Source organism: Lynx rufus, unplaced genomic scaffold (assembly GCF_022079265.1).
Source record: "Lynx rufus isolate CCGP_SWC_20201006 ecotype Redwood Valley unplaced genomic scaffold, mLynRuf1.p SCAF_1, whole genome shotgun sequence".
Taxonomy (NCBI): Eukaryota; Metazoa; Chordata; class Mammalia; order Carnivora; family Felidae; genus Lynx; species Lynx rufus.
This window is the reverse complement of record NW_025814823.1, coordinates 87780913-87795864: the sequence shown is the minus strand read 5'-3', so window position 1 is coordinate 87795864 and position 14952 is coordinate 87780913. Positions and strand designations below refer to the sequence as shown.

General features: G+C 61.8%; 1 protein-coding gene across 1 annotated transcript in view; it reads left to right on the top strand.

Annotated features, from left to right (window-relative positions):
- Positions 1–12572, top strand: part of OBSCN (obscurin, cytoskeletal calmodulin and titin-interacting RhoGEF) — a 162299-nt gene extending 149727 nt beyond the window's left edge. Inside the window, exons 95-118 of the mRNA XM_047082324.1 lie at positions 63–184; positions 739–851; positions 998–1166; positions 1316–1397; positions 2136–2336; positions 2840–2900; positions 3288–3365; positions 3674–3846; positions 3992–4018; positions 4591–4743; positions 4841–4886; positions 5021–5098; positions 5485–7510; positions 8008–8085; positions 8403–8513; positions 8662–8829; positions 9748–9870; positions 10047–10217; positions 10651–10735; positions 10957–11196; positions 11425–11648; positions 11771–11846; positions 11980–12129; positions 12273–12572. Of these exons, the coding sequence (XP_046938280.1) occupies positions 63–184; positions 739–851; positions 998–1166; positions 1316–1397; positions 2136–2336; positions 2840–2900; positions 3288–3365; positions 3674–3846; positions 3992–4018; positions 4591–4743; positions 4841–4886; positions 5021–5098; positions 5485–7510; positions 8008–8085; positions 8403–8513; positions 8662–8829; positions 9748–9870; positions 10047–10217; positions 10651–10735; positions 10957–11196; positions 11425–11648; positions 11771–11846; positions 11980–12129; positions 12273–12450 (4933 nt within the window). The 3' untranslated portion in view covers positions 12451–12572. The remainder of the gene's footprint in view (positions 1–62; positions 185–738; positions 852–997; positions 1167–1315; positions 1398–2135; positions 2337–2839; positions 2901–3287; positions 3366–3673; positions 3847–3991; positions 4019–4590; positions 4744–4840; positions 4887–5020; positions 5099–5484; positions 7511–8007; positions 8086–8402; positions 8514–8661; positions 8830–9747; positions 9871–10046; positions 10218–10650; positions 10736–10956; positions 11197–11424; positions 11649–11770; positions 11847–11979; positions 12130–12272) is intronic.
- Positions 12573–14952: the final 2380 nt, after the last annotated feature.

Genomic DNA, 14952 nt, shown 5'->3' with positions numbered 1-14952 from the left:
AGCTGCCCACACTCCAGGGGTATAGGAGAAGAGCAGACACTCATCCAGCTCCATGACCACAGGATGGAGGGTACAGCCTGGCCGGGAGCAGGAGCAGTGGACCTATGGGACATCCACAGCCAGGTGTTCATGGAGACCACGCATCGGACATACGTGTACCAGGCCAGCGACATGGGTGCCACAAGTAGGCGGGGGCTTAGTGGGTCATGTCTGTGTGTGCTCCCAGTGCCCTGGACCGGGGGAGGGACGCTTGTGCAGAGGAACCTGAAGAGCCACCTGGCCTGTCCCAGTCTTGCTGGGGCGGGGTAGGTGTGGGGAGCTCTCTGCCCCTGTGTCCCCCCAGGGAGAGGTGAGGGCTGTCACCTGGGAGGGTTGAGGGGCTGAAGGTAGTGAACTGTTTGCTGGGGGCCACCTTCTCCAGCAGGCGTCGACATGCTCTGCACACCCTGCCCTTGGACAGCTAGGAGAGACAGAGGCTCGTGGGAAGGAGGCACTTCCTGACCATCAGGGGCCTGGGCAGAGTCAGGAGGGGGGCGCCCCCATTAGGGAGGCAGGTGGGCTCTTGTTGCCCCAGGGCATATCACAAGGTTTGGGGGTATCAGGACAGGCGTGGGTGGGTGGTCAATGCTGGCCCACTATAGGGGCGCAGTCTCTGACTGCAAGGCCCAGCTCCAAGACTCAATGTGGGCTGAGGACACAGCCTGGACCTCTCTCCATGGGCTCCCTCCTGCACCCCAGGGCCCCCATCCATGCAGGTCACCATCGAAGACGTGCAGGCACAGAGGGGCAGCACCGCGCAGTTCCAAGCGGTCATCGAGGGCAACCCGCAGCCCACAGTGACCTGGTACCAGGTAGGGACAGGCACCGGGCTGGGGGCCGGGACTGGCGAGTGTGTAGCATTCCCACCCGCCAGCAAAGCACTCGCAGTAGGGCGGGGGCGGGATAGAGTCCATCCCCAGGTTGGGCTGACAGCCGCCCCGCCCGCCTGTGCCCCCAGGATGATGCCCAGGTGGTGGACGGCGCCCGGCTCAGCCAGCATCGGGAAGGGACTACCTACTCCCTGGTGCTAAGAGACGTGACCCAGCAGGACGCAGGCGTCTACACCTGCCTGGCCCAAAACGCTGGTGGCCAGGTGCTGTGTAAAGCGGAGCTGGTGGTCCACGGGGGTGAGTCCGGGGAACCCTCCTCGAGGGCATGGGACGGGTGTGGTCTGCAGCCTCCCTCAGGCTCCAGCATAGTCCGTCCAGCACAGAGACGCTCCAGTTGGGAGTAAGTGGACATAGTTACACCTACGACTCCCGTTCTTCGACTACAGGAGACAGCGAGCCTGACACTGAGAAGCAAAGCTATCGAAGGAAGCTGCACTCCTTCTATGAGGTCAAGGAGGAAATTGGAAGGTATTGTCCACAAACGCAGCCCCAGGAGAGGGCCGCTCCTTGACACCCCCGCGACCCAGAGCCCCTTCCCCACACTCTCCGCCCTGGGAGCCCCCAGCACCTCCTGGAACCCTTGCGCCCCGCGGACCCCTGAATCCCTGGAACTCCATCCCTCAGCCCCCGCCTCCCAGAGCTCTTTCCTCCCAATCTCCGCCCCCGGAACCCCCAGGATCCTGGAAACCCTGCGACCCGGGAACCCCTGCGCCCCAGGAACCCCGCCCACCACGGAGCACCTGCCTTCTCCCCCGGGAGCCCCCAGCACCCCTGGACTCCTTGGTCCCCGGGGACCCTTGCGTCCCCTGAACTCCGCCCCTCAACCTCCACCTCCCAGAGCCCCTTCCTTCAAGTCCCCGCCCCCAGCCCCCCGGGAGCCCCAGCTTCCCGGGACCCCGCCCCCAACGGAGCACCAGCTTTCTCCAGGGAGCCGCCAGTATCCCCTGGAACCCCTACACCTCGGGACCCCGCCGTCCACGAAGCACCCCCTTTCCCGCCCCCCTGTTCTCCGGAAATTCCGCCTCTCAGGAGCTCCACCCCTCCCGCTGACCCAACGGCACGGACACCCCCACCCAGAACCCAGTCCCCCAGAAACCTCCTTCCCTGGAGGACCCTCGTGAGCACAGCTCTCCGGAACTCCACTGCTCCTCCAACCCCGTCCTGGGGAACCGGCGCGCGCCCCCAGCATGGCTCCCCTCCTCCCAGGGGCGTGTTCGGCTTCGTGAAGAGGGTGCAGCACAAGGGAAACCAGATGTTCTGCGCGGCCAAGTTCATCCCCCTGCGGAGCAGGACGCGCACCCAGGCGTACCGCGAGAGGGACATCCTGGCCACGCTCAGCCACCCGCTGGTCACAGGGCTGCTTGACCAGTTTGAGACCCGGAAGACCCTGATCCTTGTCCTGGAGCTGTATCCCACAGCCAGGCCAGAGGCCAAGAAAAGGGGCGCCCACGCAGACCCTTGGCAGGCATAGGTCCGAGGGCCCCAGCAGGGCCTGTTCTGCTATTCCTGGACACAGCCCTGGCCTTGTAGCTCACGGTCCCCTGGCTCAGGAATTTTGGCAGAGCTGTGTCACAGGGTCCAATACAAGCCCTCACTGGGCCATCCCACGCTCCACGGGGCCTTGCCCAGCAGGGAGGTCAGACTTATGGGCCACACTCAGCGCTAATGCTGAGGGTCCTCAGGCAGCCCACCCAAGCTCCAGGGAGGGGTGCACATGCCCTACTCACCCCTCCCACTCTGCTGCTGTCCGCTGACCTTGGCCCCCCTCCTTGGGGTCCCTGTCCCTCCCACCCTCCACAGTCTGAGCACCAACCTCCCCAGCTTGGCCCCCACCCCCACCCCAAGATAGGAAGTGTGTGTGGGGCCAGGTGGGTTCCAGACTCCAGAGCTTCCCTTGACCTGAGCCCCAGGTGCTCCTCAGAGGAGCTGCTGGACCGGCTGTTCAAGAAGAGTGTGGTGACCGAGGCTGAGGTAACTGCATGGTCTCCTGTTTTCCCTGGCCACACCCAGCACACCCCAGCTTGGAAACCTTCTGGGGTTCCCCCGGGCCTCATGGGGTGTGGCAGTTCCTCAGTAGGGCTCTCTAAGCCCTTCCATGCACCCCCCTTCCCCGGGGGGCCACTGCTTTCCCCTCCCAGTCACCACCTGGCTGGTGGGGCCCTCCCTCCTGAGACACCAGGTGCTTCCAGCTTTAGTCAGGCCCATCTGCTTTCCGGGCTGGAGGAATCCTCTGGCCTTGGGCTCTGGGAGGCTTTGCACACCACCTGCCCTGCGGGATCCGTGCCCAGCTCAGATCTGGGGGCGAGTGGAGCAGTAGGTGGAGGATGGACCTCCTCTGAGCCCTGGCCTCGGTTCCAGGTCAAGGTGTACATCCAGCAGCTGGCAGAAGGGCTGCATTATCTGCACGGCCAGAGCATTCTCCATTTGGACATAAAGGTGCTTGACCTTCTTGGGGCCCCGCAGGGACCAGGGAGGGACCCTGAACATGGGGGGGGGGCGGGTAGATGCAAGTCTAGCACTTCCAGACTCTCTGGGGATGCAGAGTGATATCAGGTGGGGTACAGCTCGGATGAACTGGAAGGTGTCCCCAAATAGCACTAAAACCTACCCCAAGACTGCCCACTGTCCCACCAGCATCACCGTTGCCTTGGGAAAGCCCTTCACAGACCCCTGTGTGTTCCCTGCGGCCCTGGGAGCCCCCTCCTTAGGGCATGGCCTCCCCTCTCCCTGACTGTGTCTCACAGCCCCCAAATATCCTGATGGTGCATCCCGCTCGGGAGGACATTAAAATCTGCGACTTCGGCTTTGCCCAAAAAATCACCCCAGTAGAGCCACAATACAGCAAGTATGGCTCCCCAGAGTTTGTATCCCCTGAGATCATTGAGCAGACTCCTGTGAGCGAGGCCTCGGACATCTGGTAAGTGAGTGGCCACTGGGGATGCCAGCAGCCCCCGCCCCACACACAGTCGCTGCCCCTCCTCCCACACCCCCCAACTCTGAGCATACCCTTTGCCTGAAGCCCAGGCATGGGATGACTCAAGACTGTGCTTTTGCTCCTGCAGGGCCATGGGGGTCATCTCCTATCTCAGGTAAGCAGACACCTGCCTCTGTCAACCACCCCCTCTGAAACCAAGCGCCGATCCCTTCCCCATCAGACCCATGACAAGCCACGTGCACTACTGGCTGCTTCCCAGATCAAAGACCCAAGACCCACAGGGCAGCTATTATGGGAACCAGCGGTCAGCCAACTCTGATAAGTGGTTTCTGCTGCACTCTTTTCTTACACACTGTGGCCCAGAGGAGCTTGGCCGGGTCACCAGGCAAAGCACTGAGCTGTTTCCCTAAAGGGTCTGCCCAGAGCCTAGTCATTACAGTTACAGCTGCCCTCGAGGAGGCTGCTGGTGTAGATTGAGCCTGGATCCCACCTCACGCTAAGGCTGGGTACATACTCCAGGTTGACCCTTGATCCCTGTCCCAGGCTGAGCGTGGATCTCTGGGCAAATATTGGCCATTTCTGGGACTCTCAGGGCTGGATGGGAGTGGCTCTGTGGCCACTGGGGGCCTTGTAAAAGACCCAGCACTGTTTGCTCTGGCCACCTGCTCCCTATGCATCCAGAAATCCAGGTCACTTCTGAAGGCAAAGTCATGTCTCTGCTTTCAGCCTGACCTGCTCGTCACCGTTTGCCGGTGAGAGTGACCGAGCCACCCTCCTGAATGTGCTGGAGGGGCGGGTGTCTTGGAGCAGCCCCATGGCTGCCCACCTCAGCGAGGATGCCCAGGAATTTATCAAGGCTGCCCTGCAGAGGGCCCCAGAGTGAGTGTGCCACCCTTTCCCCGCCCCGGGTTCTCACAGGCCTGCCCCTGGGGCAGCTGACCACCTGGCCTGACCCCTGGCCTTCTTCTCCTCGCAGGGCCCGACCCAGCGCAGCCAAGTGCCTGGCCCACCCTTGGTTCCAGGTGAGCAGGCTAAGCCCAAGCAGGCCTGCACAGGGAGGGAAACAGGCCATGGGGCTGGGGAGGCGGAGGTCTGCGTGGACCACAGGGTGCACCAGGATCTGCCCTCACCGTTTCTGTCACCTGGGCCCTCTCAGAAGTCCGTGCCCGCGGAGGAGGCCCACTTCATCAACACCAAGCAACTCAAGTTCCTGCTAGCCCGCAGCCGCTGGCAGGTGAGCAGTGCAGCCTCGCGGAGGGGGTGAGGGTTAGGGTTAGACCCCCCAAAAGATGCTGAAGAGGGGGCAGAGCTGCGAGGTGGGGGCTGGAGGCCCGCAAGGAAACCAGGCCCCGAGGGCTGGCTGTGCGTCCCCGCAGGGCCTGGGAGAAAGAGAAGCCAGGCTGGGGCATGCGCTCTCTAAGCCCCGGGGGCAGGTCTGGGAGGAGGTGCGTGCCACGCGCAACGTCCCAGCCTGGGCAGGAACAGAACGACACAGCCCTAGGGGATGAGGAGTGGAGCTTGTAACGCGCTCCAGTTCCTGGGTGCCCCTTCAGGGACCACTAGGAGCCGCAAAGCGGGCGGACACACGGCTGACGTGCCCCTGTCCCCCGCAACCCCCAGCGCTCCCTGATGAGCTACAAGTCCATCCTGGTGATGCGCTCCATTCCCGAGCTGCTCCAGGGCCCGCCCGACAGCCCGTCCCTCGGGGTGGCCCGGCACCTGCACGAAGGCGCCAGCGCCGCCTCCAGCAGCTCGTCCTCGTCCTCCGACAACGAGCTGGCACCCTTCGCCCGGGCCAAATCGCTGCCGCCCTCTCCGGTGACCCACTCCCCGCTGCTGCACCCGCGGGGCTTCTTGCGGCCGTCCGCTAGCCTGCCGGAGGAGGCCGAGGCTTGCGCGTCTGCCGCCGCCGCGCCTCGGCCGGCGTCGCCCCCAGGTGCAGGGGTGCCTGCTGCCCCGGGCTGCGTTCCCCGGCAGAGCGTCATCCGCAGCCTCTTCTACCAGCAGGCAGGCGAGGCCCCGGAGCGCGGAGGCCCCGCCATGGGCGGCAGGAGGCACCCCGCCCGGCGGAGGCACCTGCTCAAGGGCGGCTACTTCGCAAAGGCCCTGCCCGGCCTGCGGGAGCCGCTGCTGGAGCATCGAGCGCTGGAGGAGGAGGCCGCCAGGGAGGAGCAGGCCGCTCTGATTGCCAAAGTGCCCTCCTTCGAGACCGCCCTGCGGCTGCCTGGCTCCAGTGCCCGAGTGGCACCCGGCCGCAGCCGATCCCTGGAGCTCGACCAGCCACACTCCACCAGCTCCTCCACTGAGGCCTGTGGCGGGGGGCAGTGCCCTGCCCCAGGCCTCTCAGGCCTCCAGATAGCCTCAGGGGAGAGCCTGCCAGGAGGGGTCACATGTGCCCAGGAGATGCAGTGTCCAGAGGGATCCCAGCAGGGGCCAAGACTATTGCCATCCATTGGGGGCCTCCCAGGGGCTGCTCAGCAAGAGGGGTCATCCCAGGACAGCTGTGGGTGGCAGCCCGCCCCTTCCTTCCAGCCCCAGTGGGGTCCCGCTCCCCTGCAAGGCTGTGGCCCCCCTAAGGCTGTTACACCACAACTTTCTGGCTCCTTCCCTTCAGAGCAGTGCACGGGGCCCCTCTGGGCATCCTCCAGCCCCTTCCTCTCGGGGGAGACCCAGGCTCCCCTCTCCCCAGCCCAAGAAAGCTGCCAGCCAGGCTCTATGGAGAGTCCAAAGGACACTTGTCTCCCTGGGAGGCTGAGTCCCCCTAGCTCCTCAGGGCTGGCTTCCCAGGTGGGCACTGGGCCTGGTCCCTCCCAGGATGCCACCCTGGAGCTGGAGGATGCATCAGAACCGGAGCCCAGCCCACAGCGGCCTCAGGAACAGGCCACCATGCGGAAGTTTTCCCTGGGGCAACGTGGGGGCTACGCAGGAGTGGCAGGTTATGGCACCTTTGCCTTTGGTGGGGATGCAGGGGGCATGCTGGGGCAGGGTCCCCTGTGGGCCAGGATGGCCTGGGCCACCTCTCAGTCCTCAGAGGAGCATGATGACACTGGGGCTCAGAGCCCACCCCCCCAGGCCAGCGCAGCGCCCCTTCCCGAGGGCAGCAGGGCACCCCCAAGGGCCTCCCCAGAGCTGAGCTCGTGGGAAGACTTCGGCAGGGGCTCCCAGGTGTCCCTGGTGCAGATCCGAGACCTGTCTGGGGACTCAGAAGCAGCGGACACTGTGTCCCTGGACATCTCAGAGGTGGAGCCTGCCTACCTCAACCTGTCCGACCTGTATGACATCAAGTACCTCCCTTTCGAGTTCATGATCTTCAGGAAGGTCCCCAAGCCTGTGGAACCAGAGTCACCTTCCTCCCCGGAATCCGAGGCAGAGGAGGAGCTGGCTGAGTTCCCAGAGGCCGCGTGGCCCTGGCCAGGCGCACTGGGTCCACCAGCCAGCCTGCAGATCACAGAGGAGCCAGAGGACATGGAGACCCTGCTCGGGGAGGCCACTGGCAGTAGGGAGCGGAAATGGTCACCCCCCTCCGGTGGCCTCTTCCACCTCCCCAGGAGACACACGCTGGAGGAGCCCCTGGAGCTGGGACTGCGCAGGAGGGTGAGGGCCTCGGTGGCCCACATCTCCCGCCTCCTGAAGGGCAGGCCGGAAGGTGACTTCCCCACCCCACTCCACCCCCTCCTTGCAGGTAGTAGGTGTCTTGTTTGCACTTTGGGGCACCTCGCCGCCTCCGCGGCTGGGAAGAGCTGGGTGACACAGAAGCCACTCTGCTCCAGGGTCCTCTCCCCTGCCCCACATGGGGGCCTCTGTTTCTGAGGTCTCCTGTGTGGCCTCAATCCGCAACCCCCGTGTGCATCTGAGGTCCCTGTGTTGGGACCTGAGAAGGCTTGGAGACACTGGTACAAAGAGAATCAAACCAGTCCTGGCCTCCCCAGGCACCCGTGGCCCCCAAGTCTTACCTGCCCCTGGTGCCCTTGCCCAGGACAGGCTGATCCTGACAGGGGTCAGAAGGGAGTGGTCTCTGCAGCAAGTTTAGTTCATTTGCAACAAAAGTCTGTGGGATCTGGGCTCTTGTGCCCCGTGTGGGAGTCCACTGTGGGTGGCAGCTGGACCCCTTAGGTCTGACTTCTGGAGGCCTCCTCCCTGCAGGTCTGGAGAAAGAGAGCCCCCCCAGGAAGAAGGCAGGCCTGGCTTCCTTTCGGCTGGGCCTGAAAAGCAAGGACCGAGGTGGGTGTGCTGCCCTGGGGGGCCGAGCCTCACTGCAGCTGAGGGGACCCAGCTGTGGGGGACGGGAGCCCCTCCTCAGTGCCCAGACCAGTGTGGGGGACAAGCTTACATCCACGGGGGCTGGAGCCCAGATAGGTGAGGGGGGGTGCTCTGGTCCCATTATTGGGGCAGTTCTGGAGGACTTTCTGGGGCAGGTGCTAGTGTTGAAGATGAGCTGAGTGAGGGTGGGCTTCCCCAGCATCCCTGCCTCAGGGGTCCAGGTTCTCAGGTTGGGGATCATCTCTGAAGGCTCCCCTGCCTCCCTTCCTGCTCCTCAGCGCCATCCTTTCTAAGGGAGCTCTCAGATGAAACAGTGGTCTTGGGCCAGTCAGTGACTCTTGCCTGCCAAGTGTCAGCCCAGCCAGCTGCACAGGCCACCTGGAGCAAAGGTAAGGAGGTGTCCTGGGGCTGGGGTGCAGGAAGGAGGAGGGCACTGCTCTCACTGTACAGAGGGAACCTGAGGCCCCAGGAGGGCACGGGTCCCCAGGCAGGGTGCATATTCGAGCTGCTCCCTAGGTCTGCTCTGTCCTGCTGCAGATGGGACTCCCCTGGAGAGTAGCAGCCGCCTCCTTATCTCCTCCACACTCAAGAACTTCCAGCTCCTGACCATCCTGGTGGTGAATGCTGATGACCTGGGAGTGTACACGTGCAGTGTTCGCAACACGCTGGGGACTGTGGCCACCACGGCTGTCCTCCGGAAGGCAGGTGGGTGCACCGTGCCAGGCCCTCTGGGTGGAGACAGGGAGAGGGGCCACCCCACATGCCACTGCCTCCTTCTGGAGGTTTCCTCCAGGCCCACGGAGGCGGGGGAGGGGATGAGACTCTTCTGGGGTGCCTGGAGACCCCTTATCACTTTGAGGGTGGGTTTATGCCAGGCCCCTCTGCTGGAGGCCTACAGAATGTGACGCTCACCAGCCAGTTGTGCACACCCCAGCACACTGGCAAGGCTGGAGGGGCCACAGAGGGTAGGAGTCCGCTCTGCAGGCTGGAACCCCCAGGATGGGAGGCAGAAGGCAGGAGGCAGGAGGCAGGGTGGCCCACCTGGCCCAGCCCTCTCCCCTGCCCTTCTGGGCGTGGGGGGGGGGCTCCTCTCCTTGCATTTCACACCCATTTCCTCCCAGTTCTTCTAGCCAATGGAGGACCAGGCTGCTTCCCAGTTTGTATTTCTATTAAGGTCAAACTATGATCTCAAAAACAGTGCAGGGGACCCCAAACAGGGGCTGTGGGTGCAGCCCTCGGGCCCTGGCTTAATTCTCAGCAATGGCCAACCAGCAGGTGTTTGTCAGGTGAACCTGAGCAGCCAGGACAGGCCTCCCTGTGGGGGGCCTGGCACTGGCAGAGGGCTGTCCCTGAGGGCCACTCCACGGGCTTCCTGAGTACATGGTGGGAAGGGAGCCTGGCAGGGTACACACCTACCAAGGCCCCCACCACAGGAGGCCCTGGGCCCTTCTACTTACTGGTCAGTGCTGGAAGGGGACCCCGAACGAATGGGACTAGGGGATGGTGGGCTCAGGGTCCTGGCTGCAGGTGTAGGAGGGCAAGGCGGGGCGGGCAGGGGCTCTGAGCTGCATCGGAAGCCCTGGAAAGGCCCCCCCACCCTGACTGCTGACTGTGGCCCCGCAGAGCGCCCCTCGTCTTCCCCCCGCCCGGACATCGGGGAGGTATATGCCGACGGGGTGCTGCTGGTCTGGAAACCCGTGGAGTCATACGGCCCCGTAACTTACATTGTGCAGTGCAGCTTGGAAGGTGCGAGCCGTCCCGGTGTTCCCCGGGTGCCCATCGGGGAAGCCTGCCTGGCTGGGGGGCCTCAGGCAGAGCCCAGCCAACTCCGTGCTCCCTCTGGGAGGGGTCTGTCCACCCCCTGGCCCTGGGGAGGGGGGCCTTGGGCTAGTGCTCACCCATACCCCTCCTGTGTGGCCCAGGTGGCAGCTGGAACACCCTGGCTTCTGACATCTTCGACTGCTGCTACAGCGCCAGCAAGCTTTCGAGGGGCGGCACATACATCTTCCGCACAGCCTGCGTCAGCAAGGCGGGCATGGGTCCTTACAGCAGCCCCTCAGAGCCGGTCCTCCTGGGAGGGCCCAGCCACCTGGGTGAGCCTGCTGGGCAGGGCGGTGGCCATGCGCTATCACTCCAGTCACACGTACTCTCTGGGATGCTTTTTAAATTTATTTTTGTTTTATTTATTTTTGAGAGAGAAAGAGCATGAGCAGGGGAGGGGCACAGAAAGGGAGAGAGAATCCTAAGCAGGCTCTGAGCTGTGGGTTTGAACTCACCAACCATGAGATCATGACAAGAGCAGAAATCAAGAGTCAGACGCTTAAGGGACTGAGCCCCCAGGACTGCCCCTGGGAAAGTTTGGTTTAACCTGTAGGTCCCTGCATCTCCATGGCCCAAGGAATGAGGTCAAAGTGTGGGGATTCACAGAAGGGCCCCTGTCAGGGTGCCTGGGAAGGGGGAGAGGAGACGAGGTTGGGGGAGCTGGGGCTGGAGGGGTGCCTCCGTCACTGACTCCTTCTCCCGTAGCCTCTGAGGAGGAGAGCAGCGCCTCGAGGCCAGCCCAGCCCCTCCCCAGCACGCAGACGTTCGCCTTCCAGACGCAGATCCGAAGGTAAAGGGAAGGCGGACCTCCCCGCCACAGCCCACCACCCCGCTGGCCCAGCCTCCCTCCCCACTTGGTGCCTCCACCCAAGTTTGGTTCAGAGCCTCTGTGCCGTCCACCCCCTTCCCGGAAGGCTCTGGTCACCTCCCGCTGGTCTTGCTTTACTGATACTGGGAAGGAGGGTGCGTGGGGGGTGTCCTCACAAGCCTGGCCGGTGCCCCCTCGCCCAGGGGCCGCTTCAGCGTGGTGCGGCAGTGCCGGGAGAAGGCCAGCGGACGCGCGCTGGCCGCGAAGATCGTTCCCTATCGCCCCGAGGACAGGACTGCCGTACTGCGCGAATACGAGGCTCTCAAGAGCCTGCGCCACCCGCACCTGGCCCAGCTGCAGGCCGCCTACCTCAGCCCCCGGCACCTGGTCCTCATCTTGGAGCTTTGCTCGGGACCCGAGCTGCTCCCCTGCCTGGCGGAGAGGTGAGGGGTGGCCTGCCTGCTGGTCCCGGGGTTGGGAATGTAAAGAGCGTCGGAGCGCGGAGGGGCGCGCGGTGCGTACCACCTCCCGGCTCCGCCTCCACCGACCAGCCCACGTCCCGGAGCTTTAGCAGAGCGGGGGTGCCCCTCCCAAGCCCACGCGCAGGGCTCGTGTCTCCGCGCCCCTTCTGCCGTGGACAGAGCCGAGTCCCTCTTCTCACGCGCCCCCAGGGTCTCCTACTCAGAGTCGGAGGTGAAGGATTACCTATGGCAGATGCTTAGCGCCGCCCAGTACCTGCACGCCCAGCGCATTCTGCATCTGGACCTCAGGTCCGAGAACATGATCGTCACCGAATACAACTTACTCAAGGTCGTCGACCTGGGCAACGCCCAGAGCCTCGCCCAGGAGAAAGTCCTGCCCTCCGAGAGGTTCAAGGACTACGTGGAGACCATGGGTGCGCGGGAAGCAGACGCCAACCTGACCTGGGGGGAAGGGTGGGCCAGGAGGAAACCCCGCCCCCAGTCCTGCGTCCCTCCCCAGACTCTCACCTGTGCCCTGACCTGTACTCACTCCCAGCTCCCGAGCTCCTGGAGGGCCAGGGTGCTGTCCCACAGACCGACATCTGGGCTATAGGCGTGACAGCCTTCATCATGTGAGTTCTCCAAGCGCAGGGGCGGGGGGGGGGGAAGGACTGGGCATCCACGGAGGGTTCTCCCAGACCCCCCGCTGTCCCCCCCGCACACACCCGATGGTTACCTGAGTCTCCTGATACCCCACGCGCGCAGGCTGAGCGCGGAGTACCCGGTGAACGGTGAAGGGACACGCGACCTGCAGAAAGCCTTGCGCAAGGGGCTCATCCGTCTGGGTTGCTGCTACGCGGGGCTGTCCGGCGGCGCGGTGGCTTTTCTCCGGAGCACGTTGTGTGCGCACCCCTGGTAAGGTGGCCGTCCTGTCCGTCGCATCACCCTGCGCTCCGCCCGAGCCCAGCCCTCCCACCCCGCCTGGCCCACGCCCTACGTCCCTTCTCCGCTCGGCCTCCGCTCCCAGAGCTCAGCTGGTACCGTTTCCCTCTCTCCAGGGGCCGGCCGTGCGCGACCAGCTGCCTACAGTGTCCATGGCTAACCGAGGAGGGCCCTGCGGGCTCCCAGCCCGCGGCTGTCTCCTTCTCCACCGCGCGACTTCGAGCCTTCGTGCGCGAGCGAGAGAAGAAGAGGGCGCTGCTGTACAAGAAGCACAACTTGGCCCAGGTGCACTAAGCACCCGGCCTGGCAGAGAGGGGGTGTGTGTGATGGGGGGTGGGAGGTCGCCCTTCTGGGCTGCGCCCCTCAGTCTCCGCTCTAGGACTCGCTGTATATGAACAGACAGGCCAATAAAAAAGCAGAACCGGATGAAGTGTTATCTCTTTCTTTGTGGGTTTGTTTGGAGAAGGAGGAGAGGGTTCCGCCACCTCACTTGGAGGTTGGGGGCCAATCAGACAGCAGAACTGCCCTTCCCTGTGGAATGGGTGGAAGTCAGGCATCCTGGTTCATGGAGTGGGGCAGCCAGGGCACCCTCAATGGAGGTGACCAGCTCATCCAGCTTACAGTCCTGGGGAAACTGGGAGAGTTGGTCCCCAGCCTCGCCCCACCAGCTGGCCCCCAAGGCACCTCTCCTGGGCTCCTGGATGCTCCAAAGTGCATGGATAGAAAATCATCAGCTTGGCCCCCATTGTCACCTCCCTGGCCTGGTGTGGCCTCCAGAATTGGCCACAGCAGCTCTATCTCAGTCGGAGGCAGAAAGGAGCCTGGTGGGTGACCAGCAGTCCCTCCCCCCCAGAGGGAGGCAGAGGTGGATTCTTATACAGGAGGGCCGTAGAGGCTGAAGAAGGATCCTGAACCAGAGTCCCCCCAACCCCCTGCCTCCTGCTCCTGCTAGATGTTCTGGCCACTCTCACCGGGAAATCTCATTTGGAAAGAATGTGTGGTTCTGATGTGCCATGAGCACTTGCTGCCTTGTTTGATCTCTACCAGTTCTAATTCTAGTTTCGGTTAGGAATGGCCTCCCTCCAGCACTCCCTTCTGGAACAGGTCCACTGTGCCCAGGGACTCTGAGCCCTCTACTGAGAGTCCCTCCACAGTCCTGTAGCCCTGACCACTCTTGTTTAGACACACAGTGAACACACCTCTAGTCTCAGTCCTCATGATCTACATCTGAGCCCACTCCTTCCTCTCCATCACATGCTCATCCAGCCCCAGCTGGCTTGGCTCTGCACATGGGGACCCAGGTGAGACTTTGAGCAACCTGTCTTCTGAGACTGCATTTCTTTGGTAACCTCCTCTGTGTGATGTTCTGGGATGATATGTCCTTGTCTAAGCCTGTTTAGATCTAATTTTGCAGGGTCAGCCCAGCTCCGACTAGCACATGTTGAGAGATACTCACTGGGGCTGCAGAGAGGCAATGTCTCCTCCAGTGGCTCAGCTTCCCTCGGTCCTTGCTGGTGGCTGGCCTAACTTCCCAGCAAACCCAGGTGTCCTTGAGAGTTCTACCTTGTTACTCTGCCCCTGTGCTTAGTGCACAGTGGCTAGTGCGTCCTCACAGACTTGTTTTGGACTTGCCCTTTCTAATGTCATGTGCCATGATCCATGACCCTTTTCCCAGACTGAACCCTGTTGAATGAACTCACTCAGCCCCAAAGTCCCTGCATTTATCTGTTATGACTATTTCGTTGGTAAGCTGTTTCTAAAGATCAAATCTAACACAACTTGTTTTTAACAGTTGTGTTGTACTTTAGGATGTGGTAACTTTTTAAAATGATTTTTTAAAGTCTATTATTTTGAGAGAGGGACAGAGTGGGGCAGAAGAAGGGAGAGAGACAATCAAACAGGCTCCATGCTCAGCAAGGAGCCTGACACAAGGCTTGATCCCATGACCCTGGGATCATGACTTGAGCAGAAATCAAGAGTCAGATGCTCAACCGACTGAGCCACCCAGGTGCTCCTGAATTTTGAAGATTATGTGTGTATTCTGAATATTAATCCTTTGTGAGATATGTGGCTTACAAATATTTTCTTCCACTTTGCAGCTTTTTTCCCCATCCTTTTAACAAGGCCTTTCAAAGAGCAAGTTTTAATTTTTTAGGACAGTAATTTTTATTTTTATTTCTTTTGTTAGTACTCTTTATGCCCAACATGGAGCCCAATGTGAGGGACCCGAACTCATGACCCTGAGAGCCAGACCAGATCAAGATCAAGAGTCAGATGGCTAACCGACTGAACCACCCAGGCACCCCTAGAACGATTGATTGATTGATTGATTTTAAAACAAATAGACATGGGGGGGAAAAGAGAGGCAAACCACAGTCTTTTTAGTGTTTATTTTTGAGAGAGAGAGAGAGAGAGAGAATGAGCAGGGAGGGGCAGAAAAAGAGAGAGAGAGAGAGAGAGAGAGAGAGAGAGAGACAGAATCTGAAGCAGGTTCCAGGCTCCCAGCTGTCAGCACAGAGCCTGATGCGAGGCTGGAACTCACGAACCCTGAGCTCTTGACCTGAGCCAAAGTCTGACGCTTAATTGACTGTGCCACCCAGGCGCCTCCAGATTGGGTAAATTCTATTGTCATATCTTCAGGTTCACCAGTTCCATTCTCTGTCCCCTTCATTCTGCTGTTGAGCTATATTTTGGTTATTGTATTGTTCAGTTCCAAAATTTCCATTTGGTTATTCTTTATGTCTCTACTTCTTTCCTAAGACTCTCGATTTTTTTGCTGAAACATTTGACTTATAA